The sequence below is a fragment of the Staurois parvus genome, unplaced genomic scaffold (genome assembly GCF_062004578.1).
Source record: "Staurois parvus isolate SC_StPar_1 unplaced genomic scaffold, SC_StPar_1.0 ptg000056l, whole genome shotgun sequence".
Lineage (NCBI taxonomy): Eukaryota > Metazoa > Chordata > Amphibia > Anura > Ranidae > Staurois > Staurois parvus.
Window position 1 is genome coordinate 9,489,455 of NW_028317852.1, and position 24,845 is coordinate 9,514,299.

At 37.7% G+C, this 24,845-nt stretch overlaps 1 protein-coding gene across 1 annotated transcript in view; it reads left to right on the forward strand.

Moving 5' to 3' along the window:
• Nucleotides 1–23,475, forward strand: part of WNT2B (Wnt family member 2B) — a 148,174-nt gene extending 124,699 nt beyond the window's left edge. The window contains exons 3-5 of the mRNA XM_089668321.1: nt 2,101–2,378; nt 11,125–11,389; nt 22,290–23,475. Coding sequence (XP_089524447.1) covers nt 2,101–2,378; nt 11,125–11,389; nt 22,290–22,519 — 773 coding nt within the window. The 3' untranslated portion in view covers nt 22,520–23,475. The remainder of the gene's footprint in view (nt 1–2,100; nt 2,379–11,124; nt 11,390–22,289) is intronic.
• The last annotated feature ends 1,370 nt before the right edge of the window (nt 23,476–24,845 follow it).

Sequence of the window (24,845 nt, forward strand, 5' to 3'; positions counted from 1 at the left end):
ATATTACTACACTCAAGAGAGACCATTCCACATTTGTGCTGTGTGGACCCCTACTGAAAATGTACCCATCACTATTCTAAAGCATATATTTCCATCACAGAGCAGATGTTTCCATTACCTGTTTCTAACCTCTCTCTTCTTTTCCTTTCCCTGAAAAGTTCCCTTTCCTTGAAATATACATTAGTACTGTTATATAAATATGACTATCCCATTGGACTTAAAATAGTTTATAGATGATATGTGATAGACGTGCATAGTTAGACTTACACTGCTGGTTTTTCTATTTTTATTAAATTCCTCCTTCTAATTGACACTAATTAAAAATAAAGGAATAACTGGTCATTGGTGTGGCTGCTTAGGTCGAACAGAGAGTTGCAGCCAATGCCTCAATTATATTTTGCCATTGTCTACATATACACAGCCAATAAGATGCAGATGTGCATCAAGTGACTGCTTAAAAATACCTTGGTTGGCATCCACATTAGATGCTAGCTTTGATAGGGGGCTCACTGAAAGGAAACATACAAGTGAATAGGACTTCAGCACCAAATTGTTGATTGCTGCTTTGAAATAGTTTTAGAGAGCTAGTTTTTTTGTGGTTTATTTGGCAAATGCATCTGATGAAGGTAACTCTGCAAAGATATTGAAGCTAGTTTACTAAAGTAGTTAAGAATCTTTTGTGTGAATATTCATTTCAATAATACAATCAAGTAAAAAGTTAATTTATATTTACCTTTTTGTACATTATTTGGTATTCAAAGCGAATAGGAATTTGCTTTTCACGTGACTGGATAAGTGAGATGAGTATTCACACAATTTGTTGTATGACAATTCTCAACTCCTATAAAACAGCCTACTTATTTACATTCTGATTAAACCATGAAGAAACTAACCCTCTAAATGCAAGTAATGTTTTCAATTATTTTTTTTTTGCATAGATGGGGCCTTTGTGGGGTTGTAAATGCCAATTAGAATTTGCACTCTCCAGAGGAAAGCATATTAAATGCTTAAATTTTGAAGTATGTGTATTCCAGCCTATATGATGCACATGCAGTTGAGATGTGTTGACACCTCCTTTAAAATTAATGGCCTGTCTAATACAAAGGACATCAGCACCTAAAAAAGTAGACATTGCTGTTTTTTATGTTGTCGTATGGAAAAGGAAATATGGCTGTCTACATCTACATCTACATAAATAGTTACAAACTATTCATACAAGGTTTTTGAATCATTAATGTGTCACTAAAGGTAAAATTTGTTTTTTTCATTTTGAACAGAGTAAAGAAGGGTTACAAGCCCTGTCAGTTTTTTTTACCATCTGTGTCCCATTGCGGAGATTTCCCTTAGTTTTGTGTCCCATTGCCAAAACAGGTTATCTATTGGTAGATTTCCCCTCTATTCTTGTTCTGATGTCAACCCAAAATTTGGGATTTTGATTTACTTTTGAAGATAACGGTAAACAGGATAAATAGAGTGGGTGAATCTCCATAACAGGGGCACAGACAACAAAAAAATCTGAGAGTTGTTCTTATCCATCTCCACTCTATCCAAAGCTCTATCTACAGATCCCAACCCCCCTCCCCCCAAAAAATGGCTTTAGTCACATTCTAAAGCATATTGTTGAGATAACTTAGCATGTTTATTGAAAAACATAAAAAAAAACATATTCCCATAAAATGCCAGGGATTGCCAGGTTTAGGCAGGTTGGGGTAGGTTTTACAGAATTTATGACCACTGTTAAATTACTTGCCTAAGTCTGGCAAGTGATCTTGCATACAGGTATTAAACAGCTCTTACTGTCCATAACTTGTCAGCAGTGCAATATGAAAGAAAGAAATTAAGAATATTTTTGACTATTGAATACTATGAACAATAAATAAAAATGTTCTTACTTCTGATTTTTATTCACAAGATCCAAAGTCTTGACTCTGCCATTCTGTGATTGTCTACTCAGTCCTGACCCTTGTGAGCCCATAATGGTACTTGAAAAAAAAAATTACCAGAAAAGCCGTATGTTCAACAATCAGTTTTTAATTGACCAAACAGAAAATTTTCACTGCATAAAAGTAACCCCACTTTCTGTATTTTTTTTTTTTGCAGGTAGTCGAGAAGCAGCATTTGTCTATGCAATTTCCTATGCTGGTGTTGTTTATGCCATTACTAGAGCTTGCAGCCAAGGAGAACTGAAATCCTGCAGCTGTGATCCAAAAAAGCGAGGGCGATCCAAGGACAAGAAAGGAGACTTTGACTGGGGAGGGTGTAGTGACAATATCGATTTTGGGATTGAATTTGCCAAGGACTTTGTAGACGCCAAGGAAAGAAGAGTAAGGGATGCTCGAGCCTTGATGAACTTGCACAATAACCGCGTTGGAAGGATGGTGAGTTCCTGTAAATCTTCAGACTCTTTTAATGAATATTATATTCCCTAAATAAACAGTGATCAGGAATGTTTCATAAAGTCGATAAATCCTCGTGTATGATCAATAGTGATGAATACTCTGTTTAGCAGATTTATCTAGGAATTAAACCAACTGGCTCTTCAAGCTTATAATTTCTCTCCACTGACACAAAAAAAAAATATATATATAGAAGTACAGAACGAGACATCACTCCTTCCTTGTTCCAGATGTGTACATGTATCCCATTCTCGGGAAAACAGATCTAAACTTTTTAAACTACTAACGTTGTTTGGAAAGAAACCACTGGGGGTTAAAGCAGAAATATTTTGTGCCATAAATATATTTCGATGCTGGGTAATTTATGATCCTCTAGCTCAAAGAGAATAAACAGTTATGGTTTCAAAGGGAGCCATAAGATAACATCTAAAGAGGAGAGTGGTTATGGGAGACATTAATCTGCCAAATTTCATATGCCCATATTGTAGTTTCAGCTGCAAATAGGATATTTTAGATTCCTGGCTTGCCTGATACAATAGATTGTCATTCTTAATTTCACTAATTATTAATGGTTACCAGAGCAATCTATAGTTTAAACTAGAATCATATTTATTACTTGTTTGCATCTAAAGCTTAGTACACACGATGAGAAAGTCAGACTAAAAATACCGCTTTTGTCTGATAATCTGATCATCAGTATACAGCTTTTGAGAGCCAATCATGACAGTTCATGTAAAATGATCTGACAGGACAATCTTGTACGATAACAGAACAAACAATTTTTGTTTAATCAGTGCAGTATTCGTCCATAAAAAATTCAATGATCAAGACTGCACATGCTCAGAAACGAAAGAATGCATTACAATACAATACAATACATTACATCAGTGTTTCTCAACCGTTTTGCCTTCAAGGAACCCTTTGCAAAAAAAGTGTGAGATCTCAGGGAACCCCTGAAAAAATTTTCAGATCTAAAGCTCACGGAACATTGAATCTGATCAGTGTGCTGTAGATGAAGCACATGGCTGGATGAGGAGGTGGTATTCAGTGTATGGCAGTGCTGAATGCAGAGAGGGGGAGCTTGTGGCTGAATGAGACTGAATGTAGCAGGAGGTGAGCTCATAATAGTTTTATGTACAGTACATTTATGATATAATAACAAAAAGCTAGTATCATCTCACATTTTGCTACATTCAGTGTGATCCAACTATGTGCTCCAGCTCTCTGCAGTCTGCTTCACTGCTGTCATACACTGGATGTCACCTCCTGCCTCCTTTCTCCTCTAGCACTCTTGCCTCCCATACAAATCTCACCTCCCATAGAGCCACATGCTCTGGTGGCCCTCTGCTTCCTCCTCCCTACACTCTGCAATACTTCGGCTGTAACAGGATAGCGCCTCCTGATCCAGCCATGTGCTTCGGCGGCTAGTGGCTCTGTGCCCTTATCCCACCACCACCCCTTTGACTCTGTGTCTCTGTAGCTGTATGATCTCACCTCCCAAACCAAGCCACATGTTCCCGCTCTGTGCTCACTGCTGTTACAGAAAGCCGCCACCTCCTTCTTCAGCTCCTGCACTCTGCATTACTACTCCTGGACCCACCCTCCGATTTTATAGGGGCCGGAACTATAGAGAAGGCTTTGGGTATCAATTCGCGCTGACTCTACTGACTATCAGAGAGCACTGCGAACAACACTGGAAACAATATTAGTAGGTATACATTCGCCATAATGTTGCTTTTTCACGGAAAAACCCCTGGGGACTTCTCCGAGGAACCCCGATTGAGAAACACTGCATTACATCATCATGGGAGTTGTATTTTGTCTTACGAGAATTTTCATAACTCTAGTAAACTATTCATTTTATGAGACTTGAGCTTGAAAAAAAAAGATATCATTCATCCAATATTCTTATCATGTTTACAAGGAAAGAACTGTTCCTTTTTTTTTCTGGTGCTATATGGACAAGCACAAGATGGCAGTTTACCATTCAAGTCTGATGCTGTCCTAAAAACATATACGCCACCCAATTCATACTGTAGCTTATACAACAGCACTTGCCTGAATATGACCTCTATCCTTTAATATCAGGGCTTCAATAAATATTCCACATTGTGGGACAATAAATATTTAACAAAATTGGTTGACACAGAGGGATCAGACATATGGGAAAAAGTTGGCCATTTGTCTCACTGGCACATTTAAAGTGTTACAAAACCCGTGACCCTGCATTCACTATATCTGGTTTCCCGCAGTACACAGAACATGGAAATGCAATTATTTTAGTAAGTATAAACTGCTAAATACCTTTTCTCATCAGCAATATATAGTAGTCTTGTGACTTCTATCAGTGTCCAGCTGAGCACTGGTTAAAGCTTGTAGGAGGAGTTTTCATTCTGCTCTGATTGTCCTATGAGGCTGCATAACCCTGACCCTCTGTATGGACAGGGCCGATTGGCCCTGTGCTGGTCACATGCACCCTTCCAAAGAGGAAAAAAAACCTCCCTAGCCTTACACACTAAACTGAGCATATGCAGAGTGACTCCTAGATTTCTGTACTATCAGCAGGTGGACTGGGGACAGAAGAAGGGGAGGATCAGAGAAGACAGGATCATGATTGGTAAGCTGCAATATATTACATTTTTGGGGGTTTAATTCCACTTTAAGTGGTGAAAAGGACCAAACAACCAGTTATTGACTAAAAATGCAAAAAAAAGATTAAAAAAAAAGATAAAGGTCTTTTGCATTGACTTGATCAATCATCATGGAATTCCAATCTGAAATACCTTAAATTAGTAAACTTATTAGAACAATGTCCAATATACAGTACATGCTGCTATTGCTTGGTAATAGCAAGAGTATAACCCAGTAATGTCTAGGCTAAAAGGCAAGTGATTGCCAAGCAAATGGCATGTAAAATAATAAAAAAAAACTTTTTTTTTTATTCTGTTTGGTGGGGAGCAGCAATTTTAATAATGTTTAAATATATTAAAAATTCCTTTAAATACCATTCCTGAATAATGTCCTTATTTTGCCTGTTAAGTGATTCATCTGTATGATGTATACAACTTACTACAGCAAAAATGACATTTCCAAAACAAAAAATGCTGATAATATTGCCTGTAAATGATAGATTTGGCTTCTTACTTCTGTTTGCAAGCAAAGTGACTGGGGATTCCCTTTTAGAGCAGTTAAATGAAGATATGTGTTTTTTTTTATTAAAGCCATCAAAGAAAAAGTATGCATCCATTTTTAAATTGGAAAAAAAGATTTCACAGAAAACAGCCAGAAAGGCAGCTTTACTAGGTAACAATTAAAAAACAAAGAATGCATGTTTTATTAAGAAATAAAAATGACAGCATATTATTTCACACAACCATTACAAAATGACTGTATTTATTTCACTGAAAAAAAGACAGCAAAATATTGTACTGGCAATGTGCACACTATTTAATCACTATTAATAGGCTGCATTTTGAACAGGAGAGACACTAGCCAGCTTTTAATCGCAAAAATCAGCATTAGGGTTGAATTTACTGAAAAAAAGACAGCAAACTATTGTCGTGTCTCCATGCCCATGTTTAAGCACCTGTACTATATCATATTTTAAACATCAATGACGCTAGCTAGGTTTTATTAATTTTTTTAAATCTACATTAGAATGTATTTGTAGCACTGAAAAAAATAGTGATTTAATACTGTAAGTCCATGCACAGGAGAGTCAGCTTAAAAAAATGTATATTAGGGTTAGAGGGTATCAAAACCCAAAAACAAAAATGTAATATATTGTAGTTTACCAATTCTTAAATGTGTTGGCGTTTTCTTTTTTTGTGTTTTGCTTTAATTTAGACCAAGCTGTGTAGCAAAAGTGGCAGTTAGAGGGTTGAGACAAACAATTTACCACTGTTAGGGGTGCTTACAATGGTTAGCTTTTATTCACTTCTGTAAAAACTTTATCCCAAAATGCCAAAAAATTTAGCTGTAACTGCTTAAAAAGTGTTAACTACAGTTCAGCTTTCATTTGTTAGTCAAGTCCCTCTAAGTTTGTTTCTGAATCTAACACTGCCCTCAGGCCATATTGACAATGCTGCTATCCAAAGGTGTCTTTGTTGCTCCTTCATCCAGAATGGAGACACTCTAAGACAGGAAGCATGACAATTTTTTCGCTGAAAAAGACAGCAATATATTGTGGTGAACCTGTACATACCAGTATATAAGCACTTTTACTAGTTATGAGAAACATTACCCCAATTTGAATGCATAAATCAACATTGTTGTGTATTTATTTCACTGGAAAAAAAGCTAGCAACATTGTAGTAACTCTATACACTGTATGTAAGCAGATGTACAAGCCAGTGTTTTTTAAAAGATTGACATTAGGGCTTATTTATTTCACTGAATAAAGCCAGCAAAATATTATGGTGACTCCATGAAAGTATTAAGTATTTGTACTAGGGCTCATTTTACCCAGGAGAAACACCAGCCATCCTTTAATAAAAAAAATAACATTCAAGAGTATTTGTTTCAATGAAAAGACCACCAAAATCTCAAGACTATGTACACAAGAATTAAGCAGTTGCACTAGGCTAAAGTTTGCACAGGAGAGAAACTAACCAAGTTTTTCTTCTTCAATATTATTAATCGAAATAGAGAACAGAGTACATCATATTGAACATTCCTGTTACAAATGCTGCTATGCAAAACAAACTCAATTAAAGGTACTCAAGAAGTGTAAGGCTGAAGGCAACATAATGGTAAATACAAGTTGGAGCAGAAAGATAGACTTGGGCTATACAAGTGGGGTCCCGGCATACGTGGACAGGCTTATTTAGAGTTCCACAGTAGCAAAAGTTAAAAAACAGCCTAGTTAACTTACTTAATGCAAATGAATGGTCAGAGGAAAGGGAAAGCAAGAGAAAAGAGAGTAAAGAAAAAAAGAGCACCGCGGGTCTAGTAGGTACAGTGATTAAGGGATGTACCGGTATCAGATGTCAGTGGATGAGTACGCAATCAAGGTTCCAGTTGACTGTTCAAAATCCTTGAGTTTTTACTCACAAATCAACATTAAAGCATTAGAGAGCAAATTGTTGTGACTCTGTGCACAGTATTTAGACATTTTTACTAAACACTAAACCCCGATCTGTATCGATTTAAACCGAACTGAAAGTAAAAAACAAATATGATATATTTGAAATATGAAATAAATAATGTGAAAAAACAGCCAAAGAAAAAACAAAGAGGGTGGTCAGCTAAACAGCAACTGAAATTGTTACTGAGACACACAAATAAGTATCCCTCACTGCAAATACTGTGTGGTCTATCCCTATGTATTCTAATTGTCCCCAATGCACTCTGACTGCAGAAACTATAGCTTGCCATAAACTGTGTGAATGTCATCAAGACGCAACTGAAATTCCTTCCATGTGTGGTTCTGTTGGCCCCCTTCCCACCCGACATCCTTTCACTGAAAAATTGAAGGAGCTGGGATGTAAATTGTCAGACAGACAGCGGCTTCATCCCATCCCATTGTTCGGGATGTCAGAATACAATATCCCACAGGAGAATTTGTCCAACAAGGATGTTAGCTTGGATGGAAGAATCTGTTGCTTTTTTTGTTTGTTTGTTCAACCCGCAGGATGAATGAAAAAAATCTAACAGGTATTATCCCTCCCTGCACAAACTCTGTGATCTATCCCTATCTACTCCAAGATGGTACAACACATAGTGAATGTGTCTTGATATATAAATATAGCAATTTTCAGCAATCAGCAGCAGCAGCAACTATCTCTCCCTGTACAGATTATATGCCATATCCCTGTGTGATCCAACACACAGTGAGTGTGTCTATGTCTCAATGTAAATATAGCAGTTTTCACCAATCACCAGCAGCAACCAGCTCTCCCTTCACAGACTCTGTGATCTATCCATATCTGCCCCAGATCTGTCCAAGTCACTCACAATACATCTGTGACTCAATGTAAATATAACAGTTTTCACCAATCAGCAGCAGCAACTAATGCTCCCTATTTACACCAGAAATGTCCAACAAAAAGGGAGTGTGTCTGCTACTCAATATAAATATAGCCATTTCTATCAATCAGCAGCAGCTATCTCTCCCTGCAAACAATCTGTCCATAACTAACTCTATTTCTCTTCCGAACACACACTGACAAAAGGCTACACAAGTGCGGTTCAGTTTGGAGGTATCCGAATTAACAAAATGAAATTTGGATAACATTTTACTTGAATTTGAATACGAAAAGTATAGGACAGAAAAGAAAAGAATAGATTAGAATAGATAGAATATAAAAGTATAGAACAGAAAAACAATAGAAAAGAATGCAACATAAAAGAATAGAATAGATTAGAAAGGAATGGAAAAGAATAGAATCATATAGAATAGAAAAAACAACAGAAAAGAATAACATAGAAAGAATAAAACTGTCTTCCGAAATTCAAATTTCAAATAGAATACATTTGAATGCAAATAGGATAGGTTAGAATAAAATAGGAAAGAATAGAAAAAAAAGTAGAATAGAATAAATAAAAAGACTATAACGGTCTTCAAATTTCTAATAAAATAAATTTGGATTCGAATAGAACAGATTAGACTAAAATAGAAAATAATAGAATAAACTAGAAAAGAATAAAATAGAATAAAATAGAAAAAAAACAATGAAGAGAATACAGTAAAATAGAAAGAATATAACTGTCTTCTGAAACCTGAATGTGGAATAGAATACATTTGAATTTGAATAGAATAGAAAAGAATAGAGTAGACAAGAACGGAATAGAAAAGAATATAATAGAACAGAACAGAATAGAACAGAAAAAACAATAGAATATAATAAAATATAAAGCATATAACTGTTTTCCGAAATTCAGATTTTGAATAAAATAGATTAGAATAGAATAGAAAAGAATAAAAAACAATAGAAGAGAATAAACAAAAAAATTATATGGAAAGAATATAACTGTTTTCCGAAATTCAAATTTTGAATAGGACAAATTAGAATTTGAATAGAATAGATTAGAAAAGAATAGAACAGAAAAAATAGAATGTAAAGAAAAGACAATAGAATAGAATTAAATAGAAATAATATAACCATCTTCTGAAATTCAAATTTAGAATAGAATAAATTCTAACACATTAGAATAGAACAGATAAGAATAGAAAAGAAAAAGAGAATAGAATAAAATAAACAATACAATAGAATAGAAAGACTATAACCGTCTTCCGAAATTCAAATTTCGAATAGAATAAATTTGAATGCCAAATTGAATTTTCTGAATTTTGTCAAATTGAATTCGAACTGAATTCAAAAATAAAAAAGAAATCCGAAAACAAATTTAAAAAATTAAATTAATATAACGAAACAAAATTATTTCAATATAAATCAAAATGAAACAATTGTTTTTGTCCTGCAGATGTCTACAAAAGGCTGCTGGAAATCCTGACTTTTTAAAGGGAGGGAATGATTCATAAGAAAACCCCCAAGATTGACTCTTCCAAGCCACCAGGCTACAATTCAGGGGCCAGGATGGGCATTATTGTTAATTGGTTGCTAAATATGTGAACATATTAGTTCACACTTTAGTTCACCATTTTGTTTAACAGCAAACAACTTGGGTGTCCGACCTGAACCCAAAGGTCATCCCTAATAGATTTATGAGACGGACAGATGTTGGCAAACATATCCATGTCAATCCAATCATTTTGTAATAAGCCTAGCTCAAACTTCACATACAGATCTGCAGTTAATAATTCATACTAACGGTGCAAGTAGGGTTGTCCAAGGTTTAATTATGGGCTATTATTCTCTACATCTTTAACTAAAATTGGGATTCAGTAAAGTTTTTATGTTAGTATACAACAATGTTTAGTAGTGGAATATAATCCTTGAAAGTTGTATTCAATTCACAAACTGACCCAAAAATGAGACGCAGTGTGGACAAATTTTTTGTGTTTGGGATCTAAAAAACAAGCGTTTAACAAAGGGGAGATACAAGTGAGCATTCAATGGTGGGAAAAGATCTGGCATCCCTGTAAATCATAGACTTAATAGAAGCATTCAAACTCAATCTGCAGCTTCCAAAGCTATCAGGGTTTTTTTAATTTAAAAAAAAAAAGACATTTTGGCACATTATACAAATACAAACTCATCTTGAACAGAGTTCTAATGAGGGTATCAATTTGTAAATAGGATTTCCAGAAATTGGAAAGGGCACAAATAAGTGCATATATGGATTCAGGGGCATTCTATGTAATTATTACATAATAGATTTAAGCTTCACATACAGATATAGTAGGGTTCATTACAATAGGAGTTTTAAAAAAAAAGTGAATAGTCTTTCACATATTAACTATCTCTAGGTTATATGTGTTTCTAAAAGTGCAGAATATAAATAATTTGTTGTATTTATAAGAAATGCTTAGTAGAGCACTGATTTAGGGATAATATCCAGTTGCTTTACATGGATACAAAAGATTTTACCCTGCTAAAGGAAAATTGTCCCATGCTTTCAGAGGGTTTTTCTTGAACTACAGATTAAAGGTTTAAACTACAGATTAACGTATTAAATGCCCTTGTTTTTGTTCATTAACGGTCACACTCAATGGACTTCTCTCATGACCTTATGAATGAGATAGTACTATATGGGTATAAAAGTGCTTCGAAAGCTGTATTTCTATGTAAAAGTTACACAGTAATCCCTATCCTCTTTCCTGCAGGCAGTAAAACGTTTTATGAAGCTTGAATGTAAGTGCCATGGGGTCAGTGGGTCATGCACATTAAGGACTTGTTGGCGAGCCATGTCAGATTTTCGAAAGACAGGAGACTATCTCAGAAGAAAATACAACGGGGCAATCCAGGTCACCATGAATCAAGATGGTACTAGCTTCACAGTAGCCAATCAAGACTTCAGAAAACCCACTAAAAAGGACCTTGTCTATTTTGAAAATTCTCCTGATTACTGTGTGATGGACAAGTCTGCAGGTAAAGATCATTTGTCTTGCTTGGGTAAAGAAACAGTTTCACGAAGAGCTGTATATGCCCTCCAGCTAAACGCTACTGCAGTAACATGCAAAACATAGCAGTCTTGTTTGATCTTTTAGCAGCCAAAACATGAAGTTGTCTGAAGTTTCCTCTGTTGAAAGTAATCAGTTAAAACCTGCTTTGGTACATCAGGCATGAGATCTATATCACTTTTATGTGTGTTGTATCACTTTTATGTGCTTTTTTTACTGTTTCAAAATTATCTTAAACAAGTCTTCATTTTTCCCCAAAACCTAACAAATTAAAGTCCTTTGTTGGTAAAAATGGAAAAGTTATTTTAAAGAGGTTTTTATATTGTATGCATATTGACATGATAGGTTTAATGCGCTATAAGCATTTGCAAACCCATGTATGCTCAGGAGGGAGTTTAAAATTCAAAGGCTAAATGCAATTTTTGTATACTTATTTCAATTCTCTCTACCCCCCTAATTCTTGTTAGGCTGTGGTCAAGCTTTCTGTTGAAGTGAATGAACCACGGTGCGCAGGTGTGGTTACCACTGTTCAGAATTCAGAAGATTTCAGGGCACGTGATGTGTCATGCTAGGCACCTTGGAGGGGTAAAATTGTAGGAAAGTGTCACATATGAAAGTGTGGGAATAGGGAGGAAGCGTAAAAAAGACTTCCTAATCTGGAAGTACTTGTTATTTTATGCTGTCTAGCCTAATTCAAGTAAAAATTTTGGTTGTTGCATCTTATGTTTACTGATCCTTGTACAGCGATCATTACCATAAGAGTATGTGGTTCAGTCATCCTAAACTGATTGTGACCAGAGTCTACCCAATTTGCCACTCTCTACATATCAGATATAGTCATTAGTGAAGAGTAACTGGAACCAGTCTACTGAATGAAGTGTTTTAATTGCTTCAAGCCAATTCTCACTATGTATACCTCTATGAATTTGCATGTACAGTACATATGTCAGGGAGTGAGGAGGTTAAATATAAAATATAGCGTTTATTATGTACTGTGAAACTGTTATACTTTTAAGTTCAATCAAAAGTTTAGAGGCAGTTGGACTCGTTTTCCACAGAGTTTAAATAAATGTGAAGTTTCACTTTGCAAAGAATGCCCAATCAGGAGGAAGGAAAATGAAAATGTTTTACTTCCACATGATGGGATCATGGAAATCAGCAGAGCTTTACCACATTCACTAAGCTCTGCAGAAAATGAGTGCAACTGCCCTTCCACAGTGCATAGTCTATTTGCCTTTAGTAAAACCACCCCAGAATGTAAGTCGAGGCAATGGTGAGACTTCAGGTGACTTTTGACTCCAATTGTGACCGGTTATCTTTAACACATTTTCTGGGCAATTTCATATTGATTGAGTTAGATTGTATAATGGTAGATTTGTCATAACCATTTCTAATTGCGCTCTCTGCCCCCCCTCCAGACACACATAAACACACACACAGCCCCGACTTCTAGCAATTTTCAATTTTTTGCCTGTGACCTAAGGTGAGAGAAGCTTCCTCTTTTTATGCTGAGGTTGTTTCCTCAAGATTCTTCTATCAAGCTTCCTACCTGTGCTGTAGCCAGTGCAGTTTCTTTCTGCAGCTTCCTGATTAGTTCACTTCTCGGCTAAGCCTTGGGAAACCATACATGGACCCTGTCCAGAGAAGTGGGAAGCGAGTTCAGCCTATAATTGTGTTTCTGGCACTGTATCCTGCATAGGTGCACTCCTTGGCACAGCGTGCATTATGTTCCATTAGCAGAAGAGTGCTATGCAAGTCCAGGGCAGTGGTCTGCCAGGATTGGGCCAGTCGATATGCATTCTGCCCAGAGTAAGAAGACCTCTGCCACAGTAAGTTACAGGCCTTAAGCTGTTTTATGACCCAAGGTGCTGGTGCTGCATGACAATTTGGCTGTAGTGGAGCCCAGGCTGGGACACCATAAATGTTGTGTCTCAGCCATTGAGTGAGAGTGCTAACTTTTAAAATTAGTCACAAGTTTGATGTGCAGCTACTACTGCACCTGGTAGCTTCACTGCACAAGCACAGGCCTTTTTGCTTCCTCTGGCATGCTCTCCCAGCCCCTTCAGTACAGCACAGCCATCTCTGAACACTTCCTAGGTAACAGCCTACAGTGCTTAGCACTGAAGGCTTCATCCTTGTATCTCAGCAGCAGTGAATTTGGTGAGTACCCATTGGATAAATATTAGTAGTGTGTAATGTAATGCTGCTGGCAGAAAATTGTGAATGATGAAAGCATAAAACATCAATCCATCAAATGCTAAACAACCATAGTGAATAAACTCATAACAAAGTGCTAAATAAGTATTTGATCCCTGATGATTTTGAGTGTTTGCCCACTCACAAAGAAATGATCAGTCTAAAAATCGAATGGTAGGTGTATTGTAACACTGAGAGACAGAATAGCAACAAAAAATTCAAAAGAAATGCATGTCTAACAAATTATGCACTGATTTGCATGTTCATGAGGAAAATAAGTATTTGATCCCCTTTCACAAAACATGACTTAGTACTTGGTGGCTAATCCCTTGTTGGCAATCACAGAGGACAGACATTTCCTGTAGTTGGCCACCAGGTTTGCACATATCTCGGAGGGATTTTGACCAACTCCTCTTGGCAGATCCTCTCCAAGTCATTATGGTTTGGTGGCTGACATTTGGCAACTCGAACTTTCAGCTCCCTCCAAAGATTTTCAATCGGATTAAGGACTGGAGACTGGGTAGGGCACTCCAGGACCTTAATGTGTTTCTTCTCGAGCCACTCCTTTGTTGCCTTGGCCATGTGTTTTGGGTCATTGTCATGCTGGAACACCCATCCACGACCCATCTTCAATGCCCTGGCTGAGGGAAGAAGGTTCTCACCCAAGATTTGACGGTACATTGCCCTGTCTATCGTCCCTTTGATGCGGTGCAGTTGTCCTGTCCCCTTAGCAGAAAAACACCCCCAAAAGCAGAATGTTTCCACCACCATGTTTGACAGTTGGGATGCTGATCTTGGGGTCATAGGCAGCATTACTCCTCCTCCAAACACAGCGAGTTGAGTTGATGCCAAAGCTCGTTTTTTTCTCATTTGACCACAACACTTTCAACCAGTCCACCTTTGCATCATTCAGATGTTCAGTGGCAAACTTTAGACGGGCCTGGACATGTGCTTTCTTGAGCAGAGGGATCTTGCGGGCACTGCAGGATTTCAATCCTTGTCGGCGTAGTGTGTTACCAATTGTTTTCTTGGTGACTGTGGTCTCAGCTGCCTGGAGATCATTGAAAAGATCATCACCTGTAGTTCTGGGAAGATTCATCAGTGTTCTCATGATCATTGACACTCCACGAGGTGAGATCTTGCATGGTGCACCAGACCTATGGAGACTGACAGTTGTTTTGTGTTTCTTCCATTTGCGAATGATTGCACCAACTGTTGTCACCTTCTCACCAAGCTGCTTAGCAATAGTTTGGTAGCCCAGTCCAGCCTTGTGTAGGTCTACAATCTTGTCCCTGACATCCTTGGACAGCTCTTTGGTATTTGCCATGGTGGAGAGTTTGGAATCTGATTGTTTGATTGCTCCTGTGGACAGGTGTCTTTTATACAGGTAACAAAATGAGATTAGCAGCAATCCCTTTAAGAGACTGCTTCTAATCTCAGCTTGTTACCTGTATGAAAGACACCTGGTAGCCATAAATCCTGCTGAATGATAGGGGATCAAATGCTTATTTCCCTCATGAACTTGCAAATCAGTGCATGATTTGTTAGACATGCATTTCTTTTTTGTTGCTATTCTGTCTCTCAGTGTTACAATACACCTACCATTCGATTTTTAGACTGATCATTTCTTTGTGAGTGGGCAAACATTCAGCAGTGGATCAAATACTTATTTCCTTCACTGTATATAAATAAATATATAAAGAATATATAAATAAATATATAAAGTTCATTTAATTCCAGAAATTGCATGATCTGACATATAGATCCATGCTTCATCTGAATTTCATACATTATAGTGCCACCTCAGTGCTCTCAGAACTCTCACCTCCAATGTGTATTGTACTGTGTGATTAAAATATCTCCATTGTTAGCGTCTATCTCCTCCAGCCACTAGGGACTGTCCACTCCTCCTCTCCTTAAAGTAAATGTTAGGGTAGCTTTAACAATTTGACCGTTTAGGATGGTAATAGTTACCTGGCCCAAAGGAAAATATGCCTCAGTGTAGTAAGTAGATAAAATTTTTATTAAAATATCGCACTTACATTCAGAATAAAACAATGATGAAGTCAAGTGACAGTGACGCAACACGACGGGCATAAGCGAAGGCAGATGACTTAGGAATAAGGAAGTACATGCCGCAATGCTCTGTTCTTAAAGGCGAGTTGTTTTATCCTGAATGCAAGTGCAATATTTTAATAAATGTCAGAAGTTTTATCTGCAACTTCTCAAGTATGGGTTCCCTGAAACTGCCCAAACCTGCTAAGAATTTCCCAGTCTACTTGCTATTAGTCCAGAAATGTATGGTCCCAGTGTGACCAAGTTATTTCCTGTCTTACTAAGACATCAACGGTCTCTGTTGAAAATAATCCTGTATTTTTCAGTGGACAAGGGATCAGAGGTCCTCTTTAAAGCTGTTGCCAGGAACATCTGTTAGACCCTTACTGCTTTAACTAAACACGTGGTTCAAGACCCTAGCAATGTCCTAAAGAATACCTATGTTCTCCACCATGTGGAGCTTTTACCTGTTGCCTTATGCTACTGCGTGAACAGCAGAGGCATACTTTGTTGGTCTCCTCTCCATCTACATGTGTACAATTCTTTGGTACAAATGCTGGTCAGCAAGAAGCACCTTGAGCAGCTGCCCTTCGAGGGACACCACCTGTTTAGTCCCTCTTTGGACAAGTGCATCAAGGACATCACAAGGGTGAGTGTACTCCCCTCTCCCAAAAAAAGAACATCATGAGTTCCTTCAGGTAGATCTTCTACTCCTAAGATTAAGAATCCATATTCGGTTGGATTCCCAATCTTTGGAAGTCATTGCTAAAACAGACTGGCGAATTGTACTACCTGAGCTGAACTTGGACATGACCATGCCCAGGATCTTCCTGCCCTGGGACAAACTTCTGTCCCTCTGCTCATGAACCCAGGCCTCTGCACTCTGGGTCAGTCTTCAATATGTTTGTCACCTTGTCCAGGACTCTTGTGTCTTCTTAGTGGATGCTCCTGTGACTCTGTGGGATCAGTTCAACCTGATTTCTGCCTTTCATCCTCTACAGTTTCTCCCTTGTCTGCTCTGCAGGATCGAGCTGGAGAATGTTCCAGTGATTCTCATTGCACAGATCAGGACATGGTCATCAGACATTTTCAGACTGCTGATGGATTCTCCATTGGTCAGATCATCTGGACCATTTGTCCCAAGGGCCGGCCACCATCCTGATTTTCGGTCACTGACTTTGACATCATGGCTGTTAAAATCCATGTCCCTCAGGACAGGGTCCTTTTCTGTCATCCCTTCCTCCTGAAGTTCACCGCCACACCTGGAGGGAATACTTTGCATGGTAAAAGGCTAGGAGATTCCATACTAGGAAGCATTCCATGGGATGCATCCTGTGCTTTCTCCAGTCTGGTCTGGACTAGCTTCTGACCTTGAGTATCATCAAGAGGCAATTGCCATTCTGTTTCAGAGACCATTGGCCTCCCATTTCTTTGTTAAGGCCTTTATGCATGGTGCAGCACACATTTCTCCCACTGTACAATTCTCTGTGAAGCAATTCTGTCACTAAAATGAGCCAGCCAAAAAAAGATGTCCCTGCAGAGGAAAATAGTAAATACATACTTCTGCCACTGCTAGATCAAGGAGTGTTGTATTCCTGATCTCTCCCTGCGCTTAGTGGTTTCTTCAACCAACCCCAAAGTCACTACTTTGTCCTGTAGTGATGCAGGAGTTTGCAAGATGAAACACTGAGCACAGAAGAGAAGTGCATGAGAGGACTGACACTGCAGAAGTGTTGGTTTCTGAAGAGATGTCATACCTGATTAGAGTGGTATTTGCAGATGCAGCCAATGGCAGAAGTTAACACTATCATCTTTGTAGGGACATCTTTATTGGCACTTTAATTTTAATGACAGTGTTGCTGTAAGCAACAGGTAGGTAAAGATGTATTTGTCAGTTAAAGTTAAAGTTGTTCCAGCCCCCATTCATCATAGTATGCGCAAATTAATCGTAGCACCCAAGAGCCTGGCTTTGGCTAACTGATTTACACAGCGGTTCAGTGGCTAGGGACTCTTTTCATAGTCATACAGTTGAATCAGTTTGTATGCCCAAGCATGAAAATAAAACCAGTAAAGAGGCTTCCATTGCTTATTAAAATGTTATCTGTCCCATTCTGAGTTACTGCATAAAGCTAAGGAAACAAGAGGAAGTCAGAACTCTTGATATGCATACTTGTTTAAGGTCAGTTACTCAGAGCACATTAAGAGCTGAACTCCCGCAATAGCCAGCAATCTGTTGCTCTCCCCACCCCTTGTCACCACACCTACATCACCCCCTACAATATAGGAACTGCAGTAACTACAGATCCTGCATTGTATGTGAAGACATTGGTGACAGGGTGAATGACAGGACTTGCAAGAAGAGTGACCTTGTGGGAGTGGTTGTCACAACCAGTAGGGAGGAAAACCAAAGGATCCTGGATTAAAGTAACTATTAATAAATTTTACCTCATTGCCTAGAAAAAAAACAAGCATTAAATCCTTTATCAGCTGTGAGGATATTTAAATAATTTTGTGAATGTCCATAGCTATGCCCTATCGCACTAGTGGTCTTGTAATTTACAAGAACTTGTCAGGATCATGCTTATTCTGCAGGAGACAGCAGGACAGTGAAACACTTACCTACCTGTATGTGTTGTGCCCTTGCCAGCTGCATGAGTGAGGTGTTGCTCTCTTTCTGGTGTTTTGGCTGTTTTGCTCCCACACTTATTTACTTGGTTCTATCGAAGATTATAAATGTAATAAGTGATTACAACCTTTTATCTATACATAAATTTAGCCAATCCTCATGTGGCTATTACCAATAATGTCAATAGCAAAGGAAAAACAACTGTGCAAAAATAAAGATCTAATTTATTTACACAGCAAAGAAGCTGACTACTAATCAATTATGACAAAATAAATAGTAGCCGGTATAACTTTAAAAGTATTAATATTACAATCTGAATACAGAATGTTACCAATACAAAGAAAGACTACAAGAAAGAAATAGTTACAGGAAAAAGACAGAGCAATGGTGATACATTACAGACATCCTGATGTTCTGAGGTCTGGGCTCCCGGGAAAAAGGGCAGAAGGGACACAGAGGCAGACCTTTATACCCCCTCCTTTCCAGGTAGTCCCATCCTTCAATAGGTTCCAGTATTTCTGTTCAAAGGGGGGCTCTGTGATTTGTGAAAGACATTGGCCAACTGTAGTTAATTTAGGATAGGCCAATGTCCAGGAAACATACCTCCTTTGAAAACCCAGTTCCCACAGGAAAGTCTATGACAATACTCCCTAGGAAGTGTTAGAAATGACGACTCCATGGCTTATTCATTTCCTTACTGGCATAAACTTCTACAGGAAACCTTCATGGGTGGGGGAGGGGGGGTGTTGAGGTGATACATTAGATGGTAAATAGGTTAAAGGAATTGAGACCCCTATCAGAAGTTCACAATAATATTAAAAATTATTGTAGGCCCAAGAAGGTGAAAATTTTTATAGGCCCAAAATAGCCATCACACTGGTAACTGCATTTTCATCAGCGATGAAGTGACACCTTGCTCAACCAGCTGGGGAGGGACACATACATCTTATCATGCCTGTTGCTTATAAGTTCTGACCTGCGACATGATTGCTAATGTGACAGGGTCCTTGAGGTTTAAAGTGTCAGTAACATCAATCTACACCCTGAATCACCATATAGGTTGGAAAGACTAACAAAAAGTAAGTAATCCCAAACTGCCCTTTTTCATGTAGGATAAATACATTTTTTTTAGCTTTTTCATTTAGGTCATGTGACACTACTCCACTCTGCATGTCGGTAAGCAGGGGTTAAGCTGCAGTGTATCAGGTTCTCTCTTATGTGAGGATGTCCCTGTAGACTCCTGTACTCTTGTCCTTTCCCTGCTGCACCTGCAATCCACTGATCCTTCAGTGAAAAAAAAAAAATTCTGCCACTGACCAAGAGGCAGCTGGCAGGTGAGGTGTTCAACCATGTGGTATGCTAGGAACTGTAACTTAACCCTGCCCACTAGCACTCCTCACTGTATTTCCATAGACCCAATAGTATACTACAGTACATTTTCCATGAGTGTTCTATCAGGAGGAGAGTGATTGGCTTGGGTTGTCAAATAAGAGGGGGGCAGGAGTCTGGTGACCCAGGATTGGCAGGATTGCTATGGAATGTGTGAGAGGGATGCGCAAGGACTGCAATTGATTTATGTCATGTGAATATGTTGGAGGGAGGGGAACAGGGAACTCTGTGTAAAAACAGGTTGTTTGAGACACATTAGAGCATGCATAGACATATGGCAACACTGTAGATAGAAGATCAGCCTTCAGGATCACCAGATATTTACTGATATGGTTTTATGGCAATAGTAGACCACACAGAAACTGGCAATTTTATTTGGGAGCCTCTAATGAAAAAATACATTTTGGGTGTAATGACACTTTTGGATCAGCAAATAACTAGGCAACTGGTATTTAAAAAAAGATCCGGTTAGCAATGGTAGGTTTCTTTAAGTACAAAATGCATCAAAACCTTAACAATAATTCTTTTCACACAAAATACTTAGCAGTAGAGGATATATGCAGCTTTGTCCAGCTTTGTATGCCTAAAGATATGCCAACTGTATGTTAAGCTATTGGACCATTTGTTCTGAAATGGCAGGATCAAGTGATAGGTTGGACAGAAAAATGTTGAAGACAGCAATGAAGATCAACAAAAGATCTTTTTGCTAGGGAGAAGTAGATTTTTTAAACCATCTTACTTGTAGCACGTAGCCCATGGGAACTGTTTTAATGGCCATTTAATCCTTTCACTCTCACAGTTGCTGGAGGGAGATGAGGTAGACCACAGAGAAAGATGAAAAAGAGTTTTCTATGAAAAGAATGTGATACCATTTAGACATGACATGCAGTCCAGGGGAAATAAGTCATGTGGGTATCAGATCTCAGCTGCGGCGATATCTGACTGACTGAGCCACAATTCTGCTGATACACATTTACTAGGAAGTGACAATCAACATTTATTCTTTTACTTCCACCAATTATATTTCAAAAGAATGTTTGTCATGTACTGTAAAACAGAATGTGACACGAAAAGGGTATGTCACAGCAGGTGTACCTGGAGAAATACAAAATAAGATGATCATGACTAGATTTTGTGAAATCAATTATCTGTCACAAGTACAGGTTTTCCAGTTGAAATAACGGCTAATGTAAAATGCATCAATCAGACAGTATTCATTCTGTTGAGTCAACTGTTTTCCAGCAGGGATTTCCCCTTTGCTTTATCAGGAAGCAGTGATGTAATACACTAAATTATGTGAAAGCATGCAGCCTTAGGTTTAAAAAAAAAAAGCCTCTCAGACACATAAATAACGCCTTCTCTCAATTTGTATCCATTCCTTTCTATTATACAACCAGTATTTCCACAATTTATCTATGTACTGTATGTGTTGCTAATTTGTGATAAGGCTGTGTGCCTGATGTAAATGCTATACCAGTTTAGATTCAACAGTGAAATTATCAATAGTCACGCTAAAGTTGGATTAAATGTCTTTCTAAGTACAGCATACAGTGGTAGTTAGCATATTTCAGAGAAACTTTGGAGCCTTATCTTTTTTAAATATTCTAGAAAGTTAATTATCCATATCACATTTGCAATTAGACTAGCCAACAATTAGACCAGGGGTCTCCAAACTTTCTAAGCAAAGGGCCAGTTTACTGTCTGTCAGAATTTGGACAGTGGTCCGTGGAAACAAGCAATGCCCTATCATTGGTTTTAACAAGAGGAATGGTGTCCCCCTTTGGTATCAGTGGGAGGGATAGTGACCCATTGATGCTGTCAATGAGAGGAATGGTGTCCCATCATTAGTGTCAAAGGGCCACATCTGGCTCCAATTGGAGACCACTGAATTAGACATGGCTTATATATGTCTATGGTAGACTTGGAACTTTGGTGACAGCCACTTGAGAGGAAACTCACTTTATTTTCTCTCAATTTTTGTTTCATCTCCAGGACAGGAAGTGAAAGTTAACATTTCCCCAATGGCACATAGACAGCAACAAATAAACTTACCTGGGTTTTGCCAGTTGATACTCTATCCAAACCTAAAATAATGAGACATTGAGAAGTAATTTATTCTATAGCCAAAGGGCCATTTATTTTAGTAACTGATTTTTATCAATGCACCCTTGTGTAGTAGTCCATAATACAACCAGAGGTTGTATGCTAGAAATACCTGCAGATGTGGCAATAAAAAAAAATAATGACAAATCAAACCATCAGGAAAACATACTTTCTTGGCCTTGCTCTAAACCCAAGTCAGATGGAGAACCATTTTTATCTCCTATCAAAGAATAACAGCAAGTAGTTTGAAGCAGTGTTGGCAATTAGGAAGGTTAAGAAGACAGAGAAGAAAGAATTTGCTAATATACAAGTCCTTGTTTATCAATATAGGTGAAAAAAATGAAAACTTGAGCCTAGAGATTGAAAGGTTTACGTTTTTTCTTGTACCTTTCCAAGGTAAATGATTGGGGTTAGGGTTAGACTACTTGTACATTCTATGATTTCAAATTATCGGTTTGTCATTACATTTTATAACACATTGCAATATGTTGTTTTCCAGGTTCATTGGGCACAGCAGGTAGAGTGTGTGACAAAGCTTCTAGAGGAACAGATGGCTGTGAAGTTATGTGCTGTGGTAGAGGATATGATACCACTCGTGTTAACCGAACCACCAAATGCGAGTGTAAATTCCACTGGTGTTGTGCAGTGCGCTGTAAGGAATGTGAAGAAACAGTCGATGTGCATACATGTAAGGCTCCAAAAAGGGCAGAATGGCTTGATCAGACTTGAATCAAACAAATGTCTACACTTTGGACAAGGAGTCACAGGCCCCGCAAGATTCTGGGTATAAGTGTAGTACAGTTGCATGGCTTCTTATTTAAGTAATTCTGCAAGGCACTAAAGACAAGACTATACTTCCCAGGATGCAATGCGGACCCTCTGACAAAGGCCAGCAAAGAACCAGCCCTTTCTGTAAGAGAAGTTTGCAATAATATAAGTGGTTTTCTAACTGCGATCCATGATCTAGTAGTACACAACAGACCACTGCTTGACAGCTTTTTTCTGCTGTGTGGCTTTATATCATTAATGGAGACTGATGCTTATATGCAAGTGCTTATTGCCAATATGCAACAAATATGCTGAGGACATAAAAGGAGAATACATTGATTGTCATCAAAAATATTTCCTGTAGATGCTTTCAAACTGTTAACTATTAGTGAACCCCAGTAACAGCCTATTTAATGCTACAAATGAATGGGACATTTTCCACTTACAGAAACACTAAAATGGTTCACTGGAAAGGATATACCTGTGCACACCATCATTTCATGCCTAGATTTCTGGTGTTTGGCAGACTATGATTCAAGAAATTTGGAGAATATTTTCATAGTATAAAGTCAAGAACCTTTATGAAGCTGCTCAGAAGGCCATATGGATTTTTACTTTTACAGAAACTAAATAAATTTATATGAAATACTCCCATGCTGACTGCACAAGTTTAAAAAAAATGGAGACTTGCAAATGATTCTTTGGATTTTTGAGGACTCTGGATATGACTGTGACACACATATTTTGTTAGACTTGCTTCTACGATGTGTATACTGCTTTAATATTTTTTTTAAATTTAAACTTATATTGCAAACCCATTTTGTTGTGCTCCTTGCCCATCACTGAAAATGGGTAAATATCCTTTTATTTATTCATATACATTATAAAGAGGAAAAGAATAAAGTATTAGAGATGCAGTTGTATTGTATACTTTTTGTTTACCATAAACGCAAAGATCTGTTTTGCATCAAAAAGTTTGGGCACAAATCTGAAAAATGGTTAGTGCTTACCCACCGACTATAGAAAAATCAGATTTCTGGGGATGGATAGCAGGCTCCACTTAGCAGTCCCAACACCCTAAGCCCATGCAGGCTTCTTCAAATTTCTCATTATCTCATGTATAATGCATTGTATGGACCGTTCATACCTGGAGAGCACTTTAAGCTGGCTGCACATTAGTAGAATTTAACTTGAAAATGTTAGTTATAAGAAAGCTTGTTCGATTCTCTAATTATTAGTGTGGTCAAATTGGCAGTAGGTTCATTTTCTAGAATTCACAAATTTCTAATAGTGCATGTGGTTTTCATTCGGGAAATTATATTCATTCCAAAATCAAAAGTTGAAAGCAAACTAAATTTGGAAGTACTTTCGAAACAACATTTGTCCAGTCATCAAATATACTGTACATAATTTTCATATGAATGTTCATCTGAATGTTCATTCAAAAATCTACAAGTGTATAGACAGCTTTAGAATGTGTAACAAGACAATCTTGCGATGTGCAACTGCATTTTTGCATTATGATTCATGTTTCACACTAATGCTTTGACTCCTACATAATGAAGAATGTCTGCATTTCAGGCCTAACTTGTTTCCTAATTGCAATATATTTTGATTTGGTCCCAACGTCTTGCTAAGTTAGCCTCTGTAGTTTTAATATTTTTCACCAGAAGAATTACCATGAACACTAGTAAATAATATTGGTCCATTACCCTAAATTAACTTTAACTTAAGAGTTGCAACATCTTATCATTTATGGTAAGATCATAAACATCATATGATGTTATTTTGTATGTTTCCGATATTGATAACAATGGCATACAAAATAAAATATGAGAATTAATACTCTGGCATCCCATCCTGTCAAAACTCATCTGAGTTATATATCTATTGTATTTATTGGCTCTAGATGTAAACTGTACACTATGTCCATTTTGTCAATAACATATGTTGATTTATTGAAGGAAAAATACAGAAAGTGCATGATCAGTTATCTTGGACATAACTCACTATTGTGCATGTTTGTAACAAAAACATTTTGTGCCCTTTATGTCTTTCTTCCCTATTCCTAACCCCATGGTTATCTTTCTTCCCTAACCCTAATCCCATGATAAACTTTCTCCCTTACACCTGTTTATTTTGTCTAATCACCAACCTCTGGATAGGCACTGTATGTACTTTGACAACTATGCAGTGGTGCATTGGTCTCGAATTCTATGCCACCCTGGTCTCTTTTTGTTGAATGTCTTGGGGTTCCCTAAAGCAGCTCTAATCATAAAAGCAAGCT